Source organism: Stylophora pistillata, chromosome 9 (genome assembly GCF_964205215.1).
Source record: "Stylophora pistillata chromosome 9, jaStyPist1.2, whole genome shotgun sequence".
Classification (NCBI taxonomy): Eukaryota; Metazoa; Cnidaria; class Anthozoa; order Scleractinia; family Pocilloporidae; genus Stylophora; species Stylophora pistillata.
Window position 1 is genome coordinate 25,317,361 of NC_142527.1, and position 20,965 is coordinate 25,338,325.

The 20,965-nt window shown below is 38.9% G+C and overlaps 3 protein-coding genes across 4 annotated transcripts; 2 read left to right on the top strand and 1 right to left on the bottom strand.

The window, feature by feature from the left end:
* The first annotated feature begins 860 nt into the window (after window positions 1-860).
* On the top strand, window positions 861-7,357 carry LOC111337465 (uncharacterized). Of its 2 annotated transcripts, XM_022943772.2 has the most exons (4): window positions 861-1,008; window positions 1,208-1,355; window positions 2,859-4,227; window positions 4,500-7,357. In XM_022943772.2, the coding sequence occupies exons 2-4, from the start codon at window positions 1,230-1,232 to the stop codon at window positions 4,862-4,864; spliced, it is 1,860 nt and encodes a 619-aa protein (XP_022799507.2). In that variant the 5' UTR covers window positions 861-1,008; window positions 1,208-1,229; the 3' UTR covers window positions 4,865-7,357. The 2 variants fall into 2 exon arrangements, with proteins under 2 accessions (XP_022799507.2, XP_088589187.1); XM_088733061.1 differs by having other exon boundaries at window positions 935-1,355.
* Window positions 7,358-8,548: 1,191 nt separating this feature from the next.
* LOC111337453 (uncharacterized) lies at window positions 8,549-13,949 on the top strand. The gene is made up of 3 exons (XM_022943750.2): window positions 8,549-8,949; window positions 11,846-12,821; window positions 13,091-13,949. The coding sequence occupies exons 1-3, from the start codon at window positions 8,821-8,823 to the stop codon at window positions 13,417-13,419; spliced, it is 1,434 nt and encodes a 477-aa protein (XP_022799485.2). The 5' UTR covers window positions 8,549-8,820; the 3' UTR covers window positions 13,420-13,949.
* A 516-nt stretch (window positions 13,950-14,465) lies between these two features.
* On the bottom strand, window positions 14,466-19,775 carry LOC111337458 (uncharacterized). Its single transcript, XM_022943753.2, has 3 exons — window positions 19,634-19,775; window positions 18,644-18,945; window positions 14,466-16,232 (listed from the first exon to the last, which is right to left on the bottom strand). The coding sequence occupies exons 2-3, from the start codon at window positions 18,939-18,941 to the stop codon at window positions 15,025-15,027; spliced, it is 1,506 nt and encodes a 501-aa protein (XP_022799488.1). The 5' UTR covers window positions 18,942-18,945; window positions 19,634-19,775; the 3' UTR covers window positions 14,466-15,024.
* Between the last annotated feature and the right edge of the window lie 1,190 nt (window positions 19,776-20,965).

A 20,965-nucleotide genomic window follows, 5' to 3' on the forward strand; every position in this document is an offset into this window, starting at 1 on the left:
ACATTATCGTACATTGGGTACGTTACATTATCGTACGTTGGAGGTACCCACTAAGGATTTCACCGATTCAGTTGAAAGTTCAATTCATCTATTTCTTAATCAAACAACATTGGGCACATATTCCAACCTCGAAAAAATTTTTTAGAGATTTGAATTTGAAATTTTATCAATGAGTGGTTGGAAAAGGATTCAAGAAGATTCTTTTGATAATTTTGCAACGAAAATTACGTATTAATTATTACTGACGCTCATGGGTACAACCACAGCTACTGGCTGTTTAGCATGTTCAGTATCACTGCCGTGACCCATACTCTTGAAATTCGATGAAAACATTTATTTCTTGAACTGTCAATAACTACCATCCAAAGCGATCTGTTCACCAGATTTTGTTAGTAGTCACGTTTTCCATGATTTGTGACCTTGGGGAAGGCCTCTCTGTAATCGTTGTTGTAACGAACAGGGTATCGAGTTTAAATTTTATCGCTATAAGTCACAACTGAATGCATGAAGAATTAATTAAGATTTCGTAACTTGCTAAGGACCAACCTAGTTACTATTTAGGCACTCTTTTATTTCAAGATGACGGTTACGTATATATATATATATATATATATATAATTCATTTGAAATTATGAATACCGAAAACATTATGCACCTAGTTTGTCAACGGTGTACAAAAAAGTAGGAATTCATGAGCTTTTCTACGTGGGATGCCTGTGGAAGACCAGGGTGACTGTAGGTAGCGACCAACGCATCCCACCTTAACGCCTTCTAGGGTGTCTTGTCTGAAATCTAATCAAGAATAAAGTAACCCGTAATGCTCTAGAAAAAGAGACGGCTGATCTCTTTTCCTCGCTCCTGCAGTTCAAGCCTCCTCAAGTCATGACGTCAGACTACGTGCTGATTTCGGATAGGCCCGTTCTTGTAGAGGGGAATCCCCGACTTTAGCCGATGATAGGGAGAAATAAGGGAGAAAGCTTTCCCACACCCTAGGATCGACTTAACAAGGTAAAATTTTGCTTTCAAACATCTTTTCACGTGTTCAATAATCGAGCAGCTGTATCGTTGACCGTCCACAAGTCTAAATATTTCAATCGAATTGAAAATACGACGGACTATTCACTATAAATAAAAGCTTCGTGTGGTGTGCACCTCCTGGAAAGGATTCATCGTTCTTGATAAAGATTCTATTCGATATTTTCCGAAGGAAAAAGGAAGAATACGACAAAATGGGTTTACGAGCATTACGTCTTGCTTACTCACGATCAACATATCTGAAATCGAGACGATCAACACGTTCTTATGGTACAGCCGCGAAGAAGGTCATCATCGTTGCAGTCTACTTTGTTTTAACGGTGAGTCCAGATCACAGATCATATTCTCTTATGCAATAAAACCGTGAACGAGCTTATTATTAACAACACCTGGCATCCCTTTCTCGTCGTTTTCTTTGCCTTTCTAACTAGTAGAAGCGTCAGAGTATTAGAAAAGCAATGTCTAAAACTATGTGCTTACTCATCGTCTTTTAGCGTGGCTGGGTAATAATTTAGTTATTAACTGGGTATCTAGTTATTCCAAGACTGAGGTGCCTTCAGCAAATCGGTGGATCATTACTGCTGTTCGAGCTCATTTTCTCTTTGACATACGACTATAGAAGGGTTTTTGTTTACCAAAGATCCATTCATTACTCGTCGATTTAGAGATATGTTTATTGTTCATATGTAGGCTTCCTGTGTCAGCGCATGATAGTAGTGATATCAGATGTCTTTACGAACCACTCGGCGAGGCAAAATATGAAGCTTTTTGGTTGGATAACTAGTTAATTCCATTTTCATATCTACACTTACTGCAGAGTGTCTTTTGTGTGCAAATACGTTTGCCAGATGAGCATTATCTCGAGACCTCTGGATTGTACACTTCTGATTCGTAATTTAAGAAAATTTTGTTGATCCCTTTCGTAATAATAGAACCCTTCTTGCTTGTTCAGCGGCTTCGTTTGTTTCAAGTGTAAACGCTGAAAATGAACGGTGGTCTTTAACCTTATTTAGCATAATACAAAAATCAGACAGTGACATTGATGCAAATCGTTGTAAAAAATTTGGTTGTTGAATGCTCTGACATGACACAAGATACTTTTGATGTTGAAATCGTGACGTGAAATATAAAAATATCGATGACTAACGCAATGTTCTTGGGTGGCTGCATGCGCTAGTGTGCGACATACTACAGAATCACAGTACAGTGCAGGTTAAATCTGTGTTGAGGTGTTACCAACGGACTTAAATACCGTAAGATTTCGTCGCTTTCAACAAAAACAAGTTGAAAAAATGAAAGGCTGATAGTTTCGAAAGAAATTGTTAGGGGCTACGTCGGTGGGAGTAACGAAATAATTTGGATATATCAACAAAGTTGAAATGGTAAATTGGCCACCGTAATGATTACAAAGGCTGACGTTTCGAGCGTTAGCCCTTCGTCGGAGCGAAAGGGCTAACGCTCGAAAGAGGAAGGGCTAACGCTCGAAACGTCAGCTTTTGTAATCATTACGGTGGCCAATTTACCATTTCAACTTTGTTGACATATCTGAAAAAATTAAAGGCACAATTTGACAACCTTGGTCACAGGGTTTCACTTGTCAATGTTCACATCAGATCCAAAAATAGATCAAGTGCTCGTCAGTCGGCTGGTATCACGCAATTTACTTTCTCTAAAGAGTTTGAGTAACAATAAATAAGTATTCATTCCAAATTTTAATCAGATAATCAGGCCCAGATCCTACGATATCCATGGCGATCGTAGCAAAAATTTTTTTGGGTAAACAGGTTGATCTTTCCTTTCTTTTCTTAACTATTCTTGGACAGCTTGGTAGAACTGGGGCAGATTTCCTATGCAAGCCAGACCAGATACTTCTGAATTACATTGTTGGAAAGGTGGAATATCTATGTTTGGAGTGTCCTGCCTGTCCCCCAGGATCACAACCTTCTGTTCCTTGTGGAGACACAATAAAAAACTGGACAGCCATACACTGCGTTCCATGCCTACTTGGAAAAGAATTTTCTGACAATTACGACAAAGCTCCGTGCGCGGCTTGTACTGTATGCTCGAAAGGGAAGGCAGTGTTGAAGAACTGCACTCGTGTATCAAACAGTAAGTGCAGTAGATGCAGAAAAGGATATTATCATGAGCCTTTCTCGTTTGATTGCAAGCCTTGTGCGGAGTGCTGTGGCGATAGAAATGATGAATATGCCAAAGAATGCGAGCGCCATAATCATAAATGCAAAGTTCGACCTACACCATGCAGCCACACCCAGACAACTCTTTCGAAAACATCGACGCCCACTGGAACTGTGCCAACAACTCAGGAGACACATCTTACTAATATATACAACAAAATAACGACGGAACACAAGGAAGAGAAAGGCCTACCTTTTAATGAGCTGAGGTCGTCGTTGAAACCAACCCAGGCCGATGACAAGGTCCCAAACAAAAAAGGAGTGTCTGGGGATGCCACTGGGTCTGAAATTTCGCTTGTAATAGTCCTGTTTGCTTTCGTTGCTGTATTTTGCCTAGTAGTTCTTTTCTTGATTATCTTTAAGAAATCCGATAGACTAAGACGTACGTTACGGCGTTCAAAAGCGATGGCCTCGAGGGATATTGAAGGTAATTCCTCCCACGGAAGAGCACGAACTGAGTCCAATCGGTCACAGTCCAGAGGTTCAGAATCTACCCTTTTCAATCCAGCTACATATCCGCAAAATGTGCCTATTGGGTTTGAAGTACCTCCCCCAAGTGAACCAGCATTACCAACCCTTGATCGGTCTGAATCCCCTCTTTCAAACTGCTGGGAGCCCCATTATCCCATTCAGTCTGAGCCATTTCAGCCCGAAACAACGCAAGTAAGAGGATCACCATCATTTCCTCGTATCTTTGCTGAATCATCTGAGAAAACTGTATGTGCTTTTCCCCGGTCTGGAAAATCTACATCACCACCCCAACACCGGTTTGAAGAGGCATCTTACCCAAACCTTAGTGATTCCTCTCAATCCGACCAGAATGCTTCCTCTTTGAACCGTTCATGTCCATTAACTAAGCCCGGAGGACCCGAATCGTCTCATGCGGACCACTGCGATTCACCTCATATGAACGTTCACACTACATTACCTCTGCCCAAATCATCAGAGTCCACTCGCTCAAGCACGCCTGTGAAAATTCGAGAAACTTTAAAGCCCGGTAAGTTCATTGAGGGTTGAAACGGTTCTTCTCATTTTTTTTTTTTTAATTCATTAAAAATATAACATTAACACGATGCGGTACCATCATAACATATTGGATTTTCAAATTTGAAACAAAAAGACCGGGCAACTTCTCAATCGTATAATATCCATATACAATTAAAAAAATCACTAGAAATAGAATGCTCCAGTGCAAAAGGCAAAAATATCTTATGCTTCTATATCACAACGAGTTCAAGATACTAATAATCACGGTAACTTCTGCCCTAGGCGTTATGACCCTCGAAAAGTTGGAAGGAAAGCATTTCGAAGTTTTTGATCAGATGTGCATGAAGCTTGATGAAAAAAGACCAGGCATGGGAGAAGACTTTGAAAGGTTGGCTTCATGCTACACTGATATATCGTGCGAAATGCGAAACTCTTTGAAACGTGAGTTTCACACTCGCGACGGGAGCCCCTCTCGCGCTTTGATGATTCACCTAAAGGCTTTATACCCGAATAGGCCCCTTCATGAACTGATGAACAACCTGGAAAGAATTGGCCGGAAGGATATAGTAGAGAAATTAATGCCATACGTTACTCAAAACGATGACAGTTCACCAACACAAGGACGTTCGCCACGCGTTAATTGCTAAAGAAAGTAAAGGGGGAGGGAGAGGGAGGGAGGGGGAGCATAGGGACCGGTCATTAATTATAACTTGGGGGGGGGGGGTCGAGGATTATGATTGTCACGATAAAATTTACCCGATCCTCCCAAAAAGCTTTCTAATACTCTTATGACCCCCCCCCCCCCCTACATCGGCAACTAATTGGCAGCCTCCGCTTATAGATATAGTACCCTCTTTATACTCTCAAGCTGATATCCCTCCGTTTCCCCTAGGAACCATGTGATTCCACGGCCCCCAGAATCCTCCAACTGCACCCCTCCCCTCCCTTAGGATGAATAGTGATCGGTCCTTTAACAAAACTTGCTGAGGCCAAAATGCAGTCACGGTCAAAATGTTTTGCTCCGCGTTGTCACCGAAATTCAGATATGCTATAAACAATATGCATCATCAGGAAGATCTCCTGGCATGTCCCGTAGTAGAAATGAACTCTTCTGAAAGCCAGAAATAAAAATCCTTTCTCTAAATCTACACTTGTATACAAGGTGACAATGGAGGTACTGTCTGATACTGGCCAGTTCGTTGGAAACACATTTACTAGACTAGATAGCTTTAGACTGCAAATTGACAAAAATATACAAAACGGCACTTTGTATTTGTCGATAATTTTTGCCACAAAATGATGATGGGAGTATAGCTAGTCCCCCAGTTGCATTTTTAATTTTTTTTTTCGTGCAAAAAAATTGTGCTTAAAAATATTTTATCCATTTCTCATTAATCTCACCTTCGCCACTTCTTTGGGTTGAGAATTTTGTTTATTGGTCTTGTATTGAGAAAACACCTAACTTAGCCAAGAGAAAATAATGGGATCCCTTGACTTCGCTTATGACGACAAGATCACATTAATTTTAGGATTGCTTAAAATGTTACACAATATCGGGAATCTTGTCATAAGGCTAGGTTTTCAGTTGTGGACGTGATTTTATTTGAGTGAGCTTTTGTTTGAATGTGGTTCGATTTTTGCCACTTCATTTGACTCAGTAGTCTTTCTCGTGAGTAGGGGAGCGTGGGTTCATTTGCCCAAGAGCGGGAACCCATTGAACCTGCTTAGTGAAACAGTTTAGTCAAACGTTTGTTGCCTGTGCGCTATAGTTGAAATGACCAAGTTGCGGCCCTATATCTTGTTTTCAGGCCAACAAAAGCAAGTTTCCTCGCAGGAGTTGTTCACAACATAAGCCAATAACACAAGAAGTAAATAGTTTTTTTGATCAACCTCAGTCAAAAAGATACCTTTAATTCAATGATTTGCATATTAGGAAAGTCTCAAGTTTTTCTTTCCGCTGCGTTGGTTCCATTAATGCACCTTTGTGAGTGTGACACCAGGTGTGGTGTGATGTGTGACTGTCCTAAATTGACCGACTGGGTGTATGCCAATCGTTTAATCATCGGGTTTTGTAAAAAACTTCGACTACGAAAAAAATTGACTACGTCTTATTGCTTTCTAACGGCTTGTCGTTGAGCAGAGAAACCAGTTAATTCCACGTTAAATGTTAGCTTGTAGGATATTAAACCCGGAAGAGTTTCATGATATTGATATAGAACACCTGGATGAAACGCATGGCTGGGGAAAACCAGTTCCAATACATTGAGGCACAGCCATCACCATGATGTATTTTTTTCAAGTTTCCTAACTAAGTAGTCATCACTTCATTTTTAAGTAGTCTGTTCCTTACGCAATGAGGGAAACTAAAGCAAAACGAAAACGACGAACATGACACAAAAACAATGACATAAAAAAAAACCGTAAAGAGTTAGTCCATTGGTCGTGTGAGCTACAACTGTAGTTTATGTTAAACGGTAATTATTAAATTTTCAGCCGTGATTGCTGAGTGCTGTCGCATTTTTCCGTTGAGCTGCTTTTCATTCCTGATTTGCAAATTTTACACTCAATTAATGTACTTAGGCTGGTGTGTGTAAGTAATACCTCTTACTAACCGAGTTCGAGGTCTTCCCTTGAGTTACAGACCAAATTTTCTCCACGGAGTTACGCCTTAAGCGTGTAGTGTGAGGGTTTTATAATCTGGACGGAAAAATCGGTCCATAACTTACAGTACGTACCTAGAAAATGATGTTAGTAAGGTTATGTAATTTATCTCTGGGTTCAAATAACGAGGAAATATTTCAATTCAAACAAAATTTTCAACTTAACGGGATCTACAATGAAATACAGCCCTTTTAAATGGCCAAGCATAGCGCGCGTAAAAATAAACCCATGTTATTCGTTTATCTTAGGTATTGAATTAGGTAACTATGCTAAGTATCCCTATGTTATTAATGACGGCCTTATAAGTTATTTATAAGTGGTGTTATCGTTATGATATTCTATAAAGAACTTCAGCTTGTAAAGATGTTTTAATTTGAGGATTACAACTAAAAGGTAATTTAAATTATGATCTTTAATTATTTAAATAATAAAATATTTAGTTCATAAGAATAAAGAAAATCACTTTCATTGAGGAATTACACCATGCTATAATTAATTTGTTTGATGCTCTTTCCGAGTCTAAATACCAAAAATTATACAATTTTACACTCCCTCTCTTCCTGCTTCAATATAAACCGACTTTAGACTCTTTAATTTGCTGAACTTTCTTTATGGATGAAAGGTACCCGAACGGGTGTTGAATGCATACCAAGAGAATATATTTTTTCTTGATGCATACGGATAATTATTGAATGAAAATTATCAAAACATTTTAATCCAAGTGTCAGATTGGCTTTTAATGAGAGACTTGGAAACAGTGAATACTTTGTTTTGATTCTGACGTTTCAATGATGTGAATAGCCATCATAGTATTTTGTCTAGGTAACGTGTGCAAACCTTAAGAACACGAGCTGGTACCGATGAAACTTTTTCATCACGGAGGCGCGTAAGGGATTTTTAAAGGCCTCCTGATTTTCATGTTCCCTTTAGAGGCTTTCTCTGTAATTTGCGAAACGGAACGAAATAGAAATCTATAAGTTGTAAAATTAGAAATCTTCAATTTGTGAAATGAAATTCTGTAATTTGCGAAACGAGAATCTCTGTGGAAAACTCCACTGGTGGAAGAATGAATTGGTCAGTTCACCTCCAGTATGGATTGCATTAATGACAGCATAATATTTTCCCGTCCGGCCCTCCCACTCAGTCAATAAGGATTTTATCATATGACCACTGACTAAGTTTTAAAAAATTCGAAAAGTTCCGTTTGAACTGAAACAAAATATTAAATTTCTAATTGTGCATCAGTGGCTCACTGCTCTTTCACAATTAGAAATAATTAAAAGATTACAGCTTGAAAGCTTGACGCCTATACATAAACGCTATATCTTGACAAACAGAACATACTTAACAAGATTAAGGAAAATTGGAGACGTTTACGAACAAGGAAATTACCCATCAGAGTCAGTTTCATTTGGACCCGTCTCCTTCTCTTAGCCCATGAAAAAGGTTTCTGTAGGAATATATATAAAAAAAATAAATAAATAAAAATAATAAGAGACAATTCAATAATCAAAGGGGAGAGTGAGAGAGTGAGAAAATGAATTCTTTCTCCACACCTAAACCTCGTTGTATGACGTGATACTGATGTCCAGAATGACTGACATTATAGAAACCAGTCCACGTCACTTACCTTACATTCCCTCTCGTTGTCCCCAGGAGAGTGTGAATGTGAAGTTTCAAGTTGGCACTGACGCAATTCTCGAATGCTTTAGATTTCGTGCCTAAGAGAGGAAGTGCATGTAACATTCTGAAAACTGATTGGCTCTTTACGGTAACAGGAAAAACCCCGTCGATTGACATTAAGGATTAAACCGTGATCATGCTTATGAAGCTTATGTTAGTTCTAAGACTTGAATTAGTAACTACAGTATCTAAGATTCGAGTACACTTCTAGTGTTCTTCAATTGCTTCAGTACCCAGAGGAAATATTTTTCGATTCAAGATGGGACAACAATCTTCTCGTCTGCTGGAACTGAGCTCAACGAAATTTACGTTAACAGGATTCAGGCACCATTCTGACTGCACTATGACAAGAAGGGACTTCGTTCTCGCACTGTGGTTCTTTATGCTGGTGAGTAAATGGCTCTCATCAACTTTATTTCATAACACAATTAAATCATAGACTTCAGTCCCGTAGAACGTTTCATAGTTTGTGCTTTCTTTAAAAGTACTATTTCAAAATAGTATTTAGGGATGGGCTATATTTGCTTACTCATCACTTCATGGATTACGAGAAATAGTGTTGCATTACACATCTCCATTGGTAAATTGTACTGTTCTGGATCGACTATTCTCGACATGTGGTTCAACTAAAAGAATTTTTTTGATAAAATTTTGATGCTTTTCCCCATATGTGTTTCCATAAGAAGTAATTTTCGTTTATAATCATGAAATCGAGAGCTACGTTGCGTGACAAAAGCGATCGATATTGGGACACTTATTTTGGTTAGAAGTCATTCGAGTTTAATATCCACTTGCTTAAGTTTGTATTTCATTTGTATTCGAATTAGCTCGCTGGGTACTTGGTCGAAGTTGTTATCACTTTTGTTTCATGACGATATTCACAATCGCGTGCACGCCGGTAATTTTGATGCCTGTGATCAAAAATGGCTCGCGTTCGGTGTTTCGACGTAACGAATTTTAAGGGAATTTGGCCATGTGCATCATAAGTGACTATTATAAATAGCGAACGGTGATACTCTGTATAGCCGGAATGACATGGCTTACGAATGAAATAGAGACAAAAGATAAAAGACTCTCATATTTCGATAAGATATTTCGACTAGTGTTTGACCCTTGTTGTTTCAACTCATGAAACGTAATGACTCATGTTGTTTCAACTCATGAAACGTTATGACCCAATTTACCAATGTTCACTTTGGCTTGTGCAATTTTATTCAAATCTAACAAGAAATGCAAGTACAGTCTAGCGCTCGAATTCGGTTGTCAATTTTATGAGGGAAGAGAAATGACGAAGGGACGGGTTCTTTAGCGAAGACTGCCTCCCTAGTGTTCCGTGACAGAAATAGAGGCGAATCTTGGGTTGTGAATCGTTTTTCAAGCACTTGCTATTTGGTGGCAACATCACTTTCACAACTGTAAACAGTATTCATTTGATTAGCAAGATTCAACCGGCGAATTAGTTTTTGATAGAGTCTCATCTAAATACACTAGAAGGCTGTTTTTCATTGATGTCAAAATCAGCCAGTACTAATGACGTGAATTGGAAACCTAAGATATCCACTGTCTACTGTAAACCGATTTCCTGAAAACCCATCAGTGGTCTGAATTGAACTTTTTCTTTTACATTGATATTTTATAAAATGAGTTTAAGTACACTGAAAGTTCTGTACTGCATTTCTGTCATTCTAAGAAAATATGAAATTATTCACACAACTGAATCTGACAATAGGTGTCATTTTACCTATTCAAGTGATTTCCTCTCAGAAGTTTAAAGCACTTGAGGTTGTTTTCACTTCAGCTTCCATCGTACTATTCATTTTGATGTACAGACGGTGTGAACGGGTATGATCAATTTTTATCACAAATTAAGTGACATTATAAGAAATTACATATGAATACAAACTTGACAGAGCACGTTATATAATTTGGCTTAGAGTGAGTGGGTTAATGAAAAATTCCACATGAACGTAGTTCAGGCTGTACTTGCTCTTCAGGTAAATAAAGAAGATCAAGCCAATTTTTTTGCGTATGGAATCACAACAATGGAACTGGAATTTCACTGGATATGAAATTCACATTTTCAATATCAGGGGAGAGTTATGTTTCGAAAAAATGATAAATATCAGCTCAGTTTTGCATGAGTCATTCTTACTTGTATATCATTACTGAAAATTGAAGACTTCAATAGGGCATTGCGCCCAAGAAACAATTTAACTAATGATAAGCATTTATACCACATGATGAAATCACACGATAGGATTAATAAATATGATAATTAAACTGAGTAGAGTACAATTTAGCCTGTATATAACTATACGCCCGAGATCTTCCAATTCAAAAGTAAGATTTCAGATCAAATTGCTCGACACACTATATTACTTATCTTTGACAGAACAGCAGATACATTTTAATTTGAAGGATATATTAATCGGTCTTTTAACACCAGTATTTCCCTTACTTAACTATCTGTTACTTATAGAAGGAATAAAGAACTTCCAAGTATACGTGGTTTTCAATCAAAAGTCAAATTAAAGTACGAGACTGAAAAATATATCTGTACAAAAATGATAATTTAGATATGTTTAGGAAGAAGTGGGCAATATAAATACTAGAGGTAGTTGAATAATTTAGAATATGTCGGGCTCAAACAGGTGCGACTTTGCTATGTAAACTTGTTCGTGACTGTGTGTATGTGAGTGAGTGTGAATTAGCTGTGTTTTACCAGGTCCTGTTTATTATGTTTAGTGCAGTAGTTAAGTATTGTAATGAAAGTTATGTAAATAGTGTTGTGTGCAATGCAATTAAAAAATATATATTGTTTGACACAAACCTCAATAATTATTTTATCACACCATTTTAAAATCGCAATCAAGTTAATCGGCGAACTACAGGATTTAGTTGTTAAGTTTTGGTGATATCATTTGCAAAATTAGTCCCAAAATGCTTCTTTGTCTTTCACTTTCCTGTATTTTTATTGTTTACTTTGAACAAGGCTTGATATCTGATTGGTTATTTTGTTTGTGTTGCTTCCTCATTGACTAGAAAAAAGATTCTACTTAGAGCATGGTGCGATTCGTAGAGTAAATCGCACTGCTCTGATCTAGGTCATTCAGATTACCAGTGATTTAAAAATGGATAAAATAAATGTCTGTATTTATCTTCAGCTGGATAAGTTTTTGTAGTCGATGTTTTGCAATACTAATTATCAAGTAATAATAATGAAATTTGGGTAATCGAATGCAATGACCACCTTTTTTCACAATGTGTCATTCTTTCGACGACAGGTATTTACCACTGAAGCAAATTCCTCCTGCAATCCGGAACAGGTAATTTGGACCAACGCCGTCGGAAAGGCAGGATTTAAATGCTTGGACTGCCCCTCTTGTCCTCCTGGATCAGAGCCTTCGGTACCATGTGGAACCAAAATTGAAAACTGGACAGATATTAGCTGTGTTCCATGTCAACCTGGCAAAACATACTCTAACAAAAACGACACAGCTCATTGCAAGCCCTGCACGGTATGCTCGACAGGGAGAGCAATATTAAAGAACTGCACCCATAAGTCAAACAGTCAGTGTAGCAGGTGCAAGGAAGGATTTTATTATGAGCTGTTGTCATTTTCATGTAGGCCTTGTTCAGAGTGTTGTGGAGATGACAAAGATTTCGTTGCAAGCGAATGCAGCAGGTACAAACACAAGTGCAAAGTTCGGTCAACAACGTGCAGCGAAAAAGTCAGGTCCATCAAATCAACGCCTAGACTGAAAAAAAGCACACCTCTTCCAAGCATTGCATCAACATATCATTCATTAAATTCAGTTATCACGAATAAAACAAAGAAGCCAACTCGGGCTTTTGAGACTGATTTTCCTTCCGACAAATCAAATTTAGTAATAATTGCACTTGCAGCGGTTGCAGTAGGTTTGACGAGAATTTTCTTCCAGATCGTTATTAAGAAGTGCCGCAGACTAAGAGATACACGGGATTCTTCGGGAGACGTGGAATCAAGAAATGGTGACGAAAGTTCTCCCCAAAGCAAAGCACTGTGTGAGTCTAACCAACCAGATTCACAATCCAACGGATCAATATCACCTTTTTTGAATCGCGTTTTTATTCAGACAAGTGGATCCAAGACACTTCATCACATCTGCGGTGAATCGTCCGGTAAAAGTTGGCCTCCGTTACCACAATCCCAAGATTCAACATCGTCACAGCCTTATCCGTTTAGCCCACCTGCATATGTTGAATACACAGTTAACCCAGGTAGGTTCAGCGGTGGTAATTTATAATTGAAATTCGTTTTATGAATTATTTCAAACACTCTACGCACTCTCATTTGTCAATAGGTGCGTTTAGACTATTGTTAATAGACGATAGTCAATTCTAACACCATATTGCTTAGATGATATGTCGTTTTGGAAAACACCCTCATAACGTTTGCAAGGGTACTCTTTCATGGAAAGTGTAATTATTGAAAAATGAATTGTTCCGGTTTGAGCAAATGAATTAATGATTACATAACTATCTTGTAGACGAATTGACCCTTGTGGGGCTAGAAGAAAATTATCTGGACGTGTTCGACTGGATGTGCGAGGAGCTTGATGCCATGCAAAGAGACCGATGGGACTTTGAAAAGCTAGCTTTCCGGTACAACATTCCATCCGCAACCTGGAGATCTTTCAAAAATGCGTTCCAACGCAACGGTAGTCCATCCCATGTCTTAATGGTCCATTTGAAGGCTCTACACCCAGATTTGCCCCTTCATCATGTTATCAAGAACTTGGAACTTATTGGAAGGAACGATATCGTACACCGACTAAAGCCATACGTGAAGAAAAATGTTGACAGGTCATCAGCTTAAGGGCTTCCGCGAAGATTGTTAATTCGGGCACGGTGCATGTGAGTTTACGAAAACATTTTCAGAAAGAACTGTTTGAGATTGGTTTATAATTCAGCCTATTTGATGTGAAAATAGGCAAAACCAAATACTGCAGGACACCATGAGAGAGAACGTTCCATGGCGGAGAAGTTTTACTGTTCACCCGTTCGGAATAGATATTCTACTCGAATGTTATTGTGGTTGTTTTTGTTTCTATGTTCTAGAGAGTAATGTTGTTACGCTGGAAGCGTAATAGTATATAAGAACAGGAAAACCGAAATTGTCAAATACAAAAAAACAACAACACAGCGGAAAAGGATTACGTGGATATTTGTCACCAATTTAATTTAGTGAAAGTCTGCGGTTCATTTTCAGGCAGTACCATATTTAATTGGTTGTATTTAAACTATTGATAAATCCTTAGATGTAAGAATAAAGCTGAGTGATATGCAAAATATGGTCCTTAAATAATCAATGATAAAAATAATAAAAGTAATAATAGAAAAAATAGATTTTTGTAGCTGAAATTTTTCTTGCTCGTCATGTACTGTAAGCCAATTCTCAGAAGCCGGAAGCCTCTGTTCCAAAACGAGGGTAGTGGGGAAAGTGTTTGAGTTGAAAATAAATTGGTATTCACATGCAAATAAGGATAATTCCAATCTCTCCCACCTTGATCCTGAAGTCCTTCCTTTTGGTAGTTGTCAATAGCCCATTTCCGAATTTCCTTTAGCCTCTTTTTCAAAGCGAGTCATGGTGCTCATCCTTTCGTATGATACTAAGTTTTCATTCACATGCAAATTAAACTAATTTTCATACGTATGGTTGAGCACCAGGCCTCGTTTTGAAAAAGAGGCCAAACGTAATTCGGAACTGGCCTATTCTACAGAAAAACTGAAAGCAAAGGCAAAAATCACGAATTCTAAGAGTTTCCTTTTTTCAGCCTTGCCTTACACAAAACAAATAGAGACATCTAACTCTAATGGTAGGGTTTTTAAAAAAAAGGAGAAAGAGAAAAGTTGAAAAAAATATAGATAAAATAAATATATGTACTTTACGTATCCTGTCTTATTCTAACACATGTCCTTTAACTCAAATTTGAATAAAACAGAAGTCATTTTTAAATATTTATGCCAATGATTTTTGCCCTCTGGCGCTTAATCAGCCGAAAATGAAAAATCAAAGGTGGAATAGTTAAATATATTTTGCTTTTACGAGTACCGATCATAACATTGGTATATAATTAGGTGATCAAATACCAAATCTTACGTCTTGCATTGCCAAACAGGGAACTGTTCGTAACTACTCGACCGAGTAATTTTACTTAATTAACTTTCTAGCTCGGATCAGTTAAACATAGGATACTTTTAAAATCGTTTGTTTGGTATAAACGGGACATTATTTAGCAACAAAATCTCCTTAACAGTCTTCACTTCTTTAAATAATAATCGTCTTTCTCGTTTACTCCGCGCTGACACCCTCATTACTCAACTGAGGAAGGCGCTTTTAGTTTACAAAAGGTTACTCTGTCGCTGGTAACAAGTAAGCAGGCAAAGTTCATGCATTCCTACTTAACATGCTACATCTTCATCATTTGCGTGATTCTAGTCTTGACGCTCTTCTTTTCAGACTCTTTAGCTCATCTCTTTCATACAATACATCGTTATACAAAACGTTATTGTAAGTTTTGAGTCTGCGCAATGTGTCCATGATGTTACTTGGATCCAATTCGACCTTAATCTCATCATCGTATTCGTCCAGCTCGTAAAACTGAGCGTTCACTGTTCTCCAACTTCCGGTCAGACGTGTTCTTCTCATTTGCTCGGATTGGGAACGGAGTTTATCAACGCCAGGTGAGCTGCTACGGGAGGCAGTTTCTTCGATTCCGGCTGGCGCTAGAGTAGGCCTTTCCACGGATCTGATTTCACAGTTTACCTTTCGCACCTCTGAAAAATCGTTTACATTTTCACTTTGCTCGAAATATGACTCTCCTTCGTAGCAATCATCATCAGCGCAGTATAGATTCAGGTGGCTGAGTCTTATATGTAGCTGGTCACGAGTATCTTCGAGTTCCTCGAACAGATTCTCCTTCTCTACGTGCAACTTGGCAACTTCATTTTCGGAAATTTGACGCTTTCGCTGCTCATCTCGAAGCCGTTTTTCCAGTAGAGCCACTTTGCTCTCTAGAAGGTCCATTTTTCCATCGTCACTTTTACTTCTGTGTGGCGAACTCGACCATTTTCTGCCGCCCTCAAGGCTCTCGTCGCTGCACCACCTGGCATGTCCAGAGCGTCTTCGTTCGCTCACGTACCTCTCTCGACCATCACTGTTCAATTTTCCCATGGAGGAGCTCTTCCGCAGCTTATTAGACGAACTTCCTTCAGACTTTCTTCGAGTCAGAGAGTGTAGGTTATCAAGGCTCCCAAACTTCCGCCAGCCATCTTCATGCTCCCATTCTAAATCGTCATTTATCGCCGCTGATTGAGGTTCCGGGTCTTGGAACTCAGACTGATCTTGATCAAAAAGCGACGCAGAATGGTCGTCGTTCAGACTTGGTGTGTTTTCAATCTCCTTTCTAGTCGAGTAGTCGCCGTATTCCTCGCCGTCGCTCGGTGCTGAATCATAATCAGCGAACAAACCCGAGCTGCTTGAGTCACTAAACACGATGGAGCTTCTCCTGATCTCCTCCAGTTCCTTCTTAGTGTTTTTATGCCGTTTTTGCTCCTCAATAAGGCTCAGTTTCAAGGATTGTGTCTCATCCAAATCGTTTTCCAGCTCCGACAATATACTGCTGATTTCTGAAAAATTAAATAAATTGCACTTGAATTAAACATGAAGAAACTGAAATTCTCCAAGATAATCACTGCTTTGGTAACCTAAATAATTCTCCTTTCGATTTTCATGACTTCATTTACACATTTACGTCCTTGCACACCTCTTAAGCATCCTTCTCTTCTCCAGGCCCTCACCTGACTGAAAGGTCAGAGAACGACAACGGTGACGTAAATTCAGTCTTAACCAATTTCTATTGATACCAAATCTCATATCTTACGTGTTATATGCAGTTGCATTTAGCAGCAAATTTCCCGTCTTATTGCTATAGAGTTGAACTGCACGTTTCGAAAATTTCAAGGTTTTCCTGTTCCTTCAAAGTCTAAATTGACCTTAACATGTAAAGAATACTCGATCCAGAAAAAAAATGAACATCTAAGTCTTAAAAATTCTGAAAGAAATCAGGGCTTTAGCTGAAAAATGAAAACTGACGTTGCTGCCTTCAACCAGGTGAGGCTTTGCAAGATTTTACCTAAATGCTGCAAAGCCTCACCTGATCACTGGTGGAAAAAAAAAAAGAAAAAAAGAGAGATCGGAAGATTGTATGGACTTCTAAATACAAGTACTGTTTCTAATTGTTCATGAGTACCTAAAGGATTTTGTGAAAAATTTTAGACCTTTCCGAATTTTCAACAGAGCGTCTCGCAATTTTCTGGCCATGAAGGTCGATCTAGTCAAACAACGATTCAGGCGTGGTGAATCTAATGCGCGGGTTCAATATACGCAAGACATTCGCTCGTTTTTCGCTTCTAGACGAAGTCGGGGACTTCTTTGAACAAAGCTCTTGTCCCGAGAGATTCCTTAGCCCAGCTTTTGGGTATTCCGTGTTTACCTGGTGATCCCGAAAAATTTGCATACATACATCGACGTTAAAATCCGATCCTTAAGCAAGTTTACACACAAGTGATAAAATAACTTAAATCCTGTTTTCTTAGCATCTGTTATTTCTTCCCGTGCGACGGAAACGGAGCTGTTTAACAAATTAATTCTTCGAATTCGTTAGAACTTCTTTCCAAAACCAGACGATTGACAAAGATTTACCAGACATTGCGACTCGAGGAAAATATTTCATTTTGAAATAGAAAAACCTTCAAAATGTTTTAAAGCAATTAGTTCATACGCGAGCTGTTTGATGATCAAAATATGGGGCACTTTTGAAGTTTAGAGAGCACTCAAGAAGCTAGGGTTGCCCTCGGCTACGCCTGCAGCAAATCTTACGCATATTTCGTGATCTCCAAACTTCCCCCATGCCTGAAATCTCGACGAGCGACGCTGACGCAGAAACCCATTGTTGAAAGGCCGCTTTAGGCTACTATGACCCTAACAAGACTAAGCTCGCTAATAATTTGGTTTTAACACATGAATTGATGATATGAACTGGCCACCGTTGAGGCTCCTAAAAGCTTAAGTTTCAAGTTTAAGCCTTTCGACATAGCGCATGCCCCTCGTCTTTCGCCTTGACGCTTGAAAGTTTAGCTTACAAACTCTTTATACGGTGGCCAATTTACATTATTAACTCAGTTTATAAATTCAAATTATCTTGTAATACCCCTCACTGACGGAGCACCACAGATTCTTTTAAAACTAACCCCCTCTGAGCTGGCTCATGTTTGGTTACTGACGGATGTCAACTGAACTCTTTCAGAGAGCAGCAAAACGTGAGTAAAATTATAAACAAATCAGCCCCATGGTCACGCAATTACATGTTTTTTCAATTATTCCGCATAGGTTTACAATGCAGGGTCTTAGCAAATATGGTAGGTAATAATATCATCCTGTGAAAGTGTTAAATAAACGGAATGCGAACTAACTGGCTCTACATTATCCCAAGCTAAAATGTCGGTTTGAGAAACTCAAAGCTCAGTAAGCTGTTGGTGAGAGGTTAAGTAAGTGACCCACAACATCAAGCGGTCAATACTGAGAAAGATCGACAAGTTTCTCCTCTGACTTCCGTCTGATAGTCATAACAAAAACCCACAACGCACACCATACTCGATAGGATTTATTATTTGCACCGATTTTACAGTCAAACGTACAGACTCATTAAAAGGACTTAGAACTCAAGTGTTTCGCTACAAGTCTCAACTCGCAGCTGGCAACTGAGACGAATCTGTTTCATTTTCCTTACGAAGCCAATATTGGTAAAAGCAAGTAAACAAGAGAAATATTCCGAGGAAACGACGGCTTTTGTGGTTCATAATGTACTGGCATTCAATTTTTACGTTTGGTCACATCCAAAGGAAATTTAGCAACGGTCATTCTCAGAATAAAAAAATACAAAGGCAATTAGAGGCAAGTAACGCAACGCGCCTGTGAAAACACAGACATAAAAATATACTGTCCTTAAATATAATATTTAACGGAACAACGCTCTCACCTTCTTCGTCATAAACATCATCCTCAAGAAGCTCTCTCGCTAAGAAATCCTGCACTTTAGATTTCAACAAAGCCTGAAGTAAATGTCTCAAGCCGTTCTCACGTCTTTTTATAATGTCAACAAACACTGCCACTTGGTTTTCTCTTGACGTTTTCTTTTTCTCTTCGCGTATGGTCTCCACGTCGTCTTCGTCAATAACGCCAATTGTTTCAAGATGACGCAAAAGTTTTGAGGGTTCCAGGCATTGTTGAAGTCTCGAGAAATGCCGATCTATCACAGTGCAGTCTCTAGGATCCATTTTGCTGTAAATAGAAAGGCCAAACACCCGATTAAAGTCAGAAAGTTAAGTGTTTGACCTACAGCAGCATACGACGTGATGTTACGCCGCGGTTTCTCAATTCACGAGTCTTTGATATGACATTACACACGTGATTCTCTTGAAATTACCGTATTGGTAACTTTGTCTGGAAACACCAGAATGAGGTACAAATGTAGCTGAAGTTTCATACACATTAGCGCGTTCAGCTTCATCAAAGTGCCTTACAAATAAAAATTTTACTGTTGTGATGTGAAATCGATGGTACAAGAGGGAAACATTTCCTAATGCAGAGCCTAAAGTCGGACAAACTTTGTCACGTCACCCATGATGTCAGTAATATATTGGGGCGCAACTTCCGACGAGACTTTGGTTCATTTGAAACAGTAAAAGCAGAGTCGATATTAACTCTGTTAAAAGTAGATGGGGTTCGGATATAGCACAATAACTGTCATATATGAAACTTGACCAAAAACAGATCGGGCTGTTATTTTCTCAGACCCCCTAGATATAGGATTTGATCATTCAGTGTACCTCCGGCTTCAAGATACACTTAGCTGTCGACAGTTTCTCAATTTTGACCTAGGAGCGCTGTAAAAGCCAAAATTAAACGCCTAGTGAGTAGCAAGTTTGGTAATTTATCCAGTAAATATAGGAATTGTAGCTGCACTTACCCATCAAAAATTGTTGAAAATCCAATGGCAAACTATTTGTCAAATTTTTATCTAGATGACAAAATACCCAAACGAACGAGGCATCCTTCTCTGTGTTTACGTCTGCAGTGAAAAATGTTACTCGTTCCCGCCGCATTAATAGTCACTTAACATTCCAAATTCTGTCTATTTGTTAAAGGATTAACGTGACAATAGAGCGGGTCATCCTAAAAAGCCGCCAAATTGGTAGGTCAGCTGGTCTGCGATGCGCGGTGATAAGGAAATTTAGAATTAATTTGAATGCCCAAATTTATCACTCTGTACAAGCTTTCGAATTGGATTTAAAAAAATACGTTCTCACTTTAAGCCTTTTACTTAAGGAATCTCACTTCGTAAACGCTGAGAGATTAAAAATATTGAGCTAAGAAGACATGAAATTATCTTAAGAGGAGGGAAGTCACGCTATTGGTGGGGTCCTCAAAGAACTCTGAATACCGCAAGACCGCAAAAATAAACTAAACGAAACCGCACCGCTTTACCGCACGAAAAGTTTACGAAACTGCGACTCCGCAGGATACATTCACACGGTTCACAAACACAGCTGAATAAGTAACATAGCCACGTTAAAGTCACCATGTGGATTAAGTCGGTTTTGTTATTGCCAATTTTCTAGGCCGTTTTGTGGGTCCCTGCTTGCATATCGTATGTTTCCTAATCAGTATGCTGAGTTCGAAAGCCTTGCTTCAAATTATGTTTAATTTGGCATCTTACAGCATTGATAACAAATAGGATGAGCTAAATTTAGTTCAGGCAAGGTCTACAAGGGTCATAGATCATTACACAAAGGTCCACTTAACACTGAAACCGCTTTGACGCAAATAATTTTGTTTCACCGTACACCGGAGCTTTAACCACACAAACAAGCACACCTTAGGATTTCAGGACACCGCAGTATCGCATTGTAGGAATTTTTCCTCGAAATACCACATTTTATCATATGGCCCGGCGTTCGGCCCCACTCACGCAATCCCATAGAAAACAATTGTGAACATGAAAGCTGACGTGTGTAGGGCCGTACGGGTTGACGTGAGACGGTCCGGGAAAAGCCTTCCAACCCCAGTGCTCTTGTATGGCGACATTTTTCGAAATTGGTTTCTTTACCATGCGAGAAAACCCTTACGATTCTTTCATGCCTGTCTCGCCAGTCTAAGTTTGAAAGTAGTGCTATAAAGATCTGAGTTTCAATTCTCATCAGTTGACTCTCATACACTTCGTCGCTTGGTTGTCCTGAGAATTCGGTTGAACATCGGGTAGTTGTCTATTTTCTGCTTATTTATTTCTTGTCCCTCATAA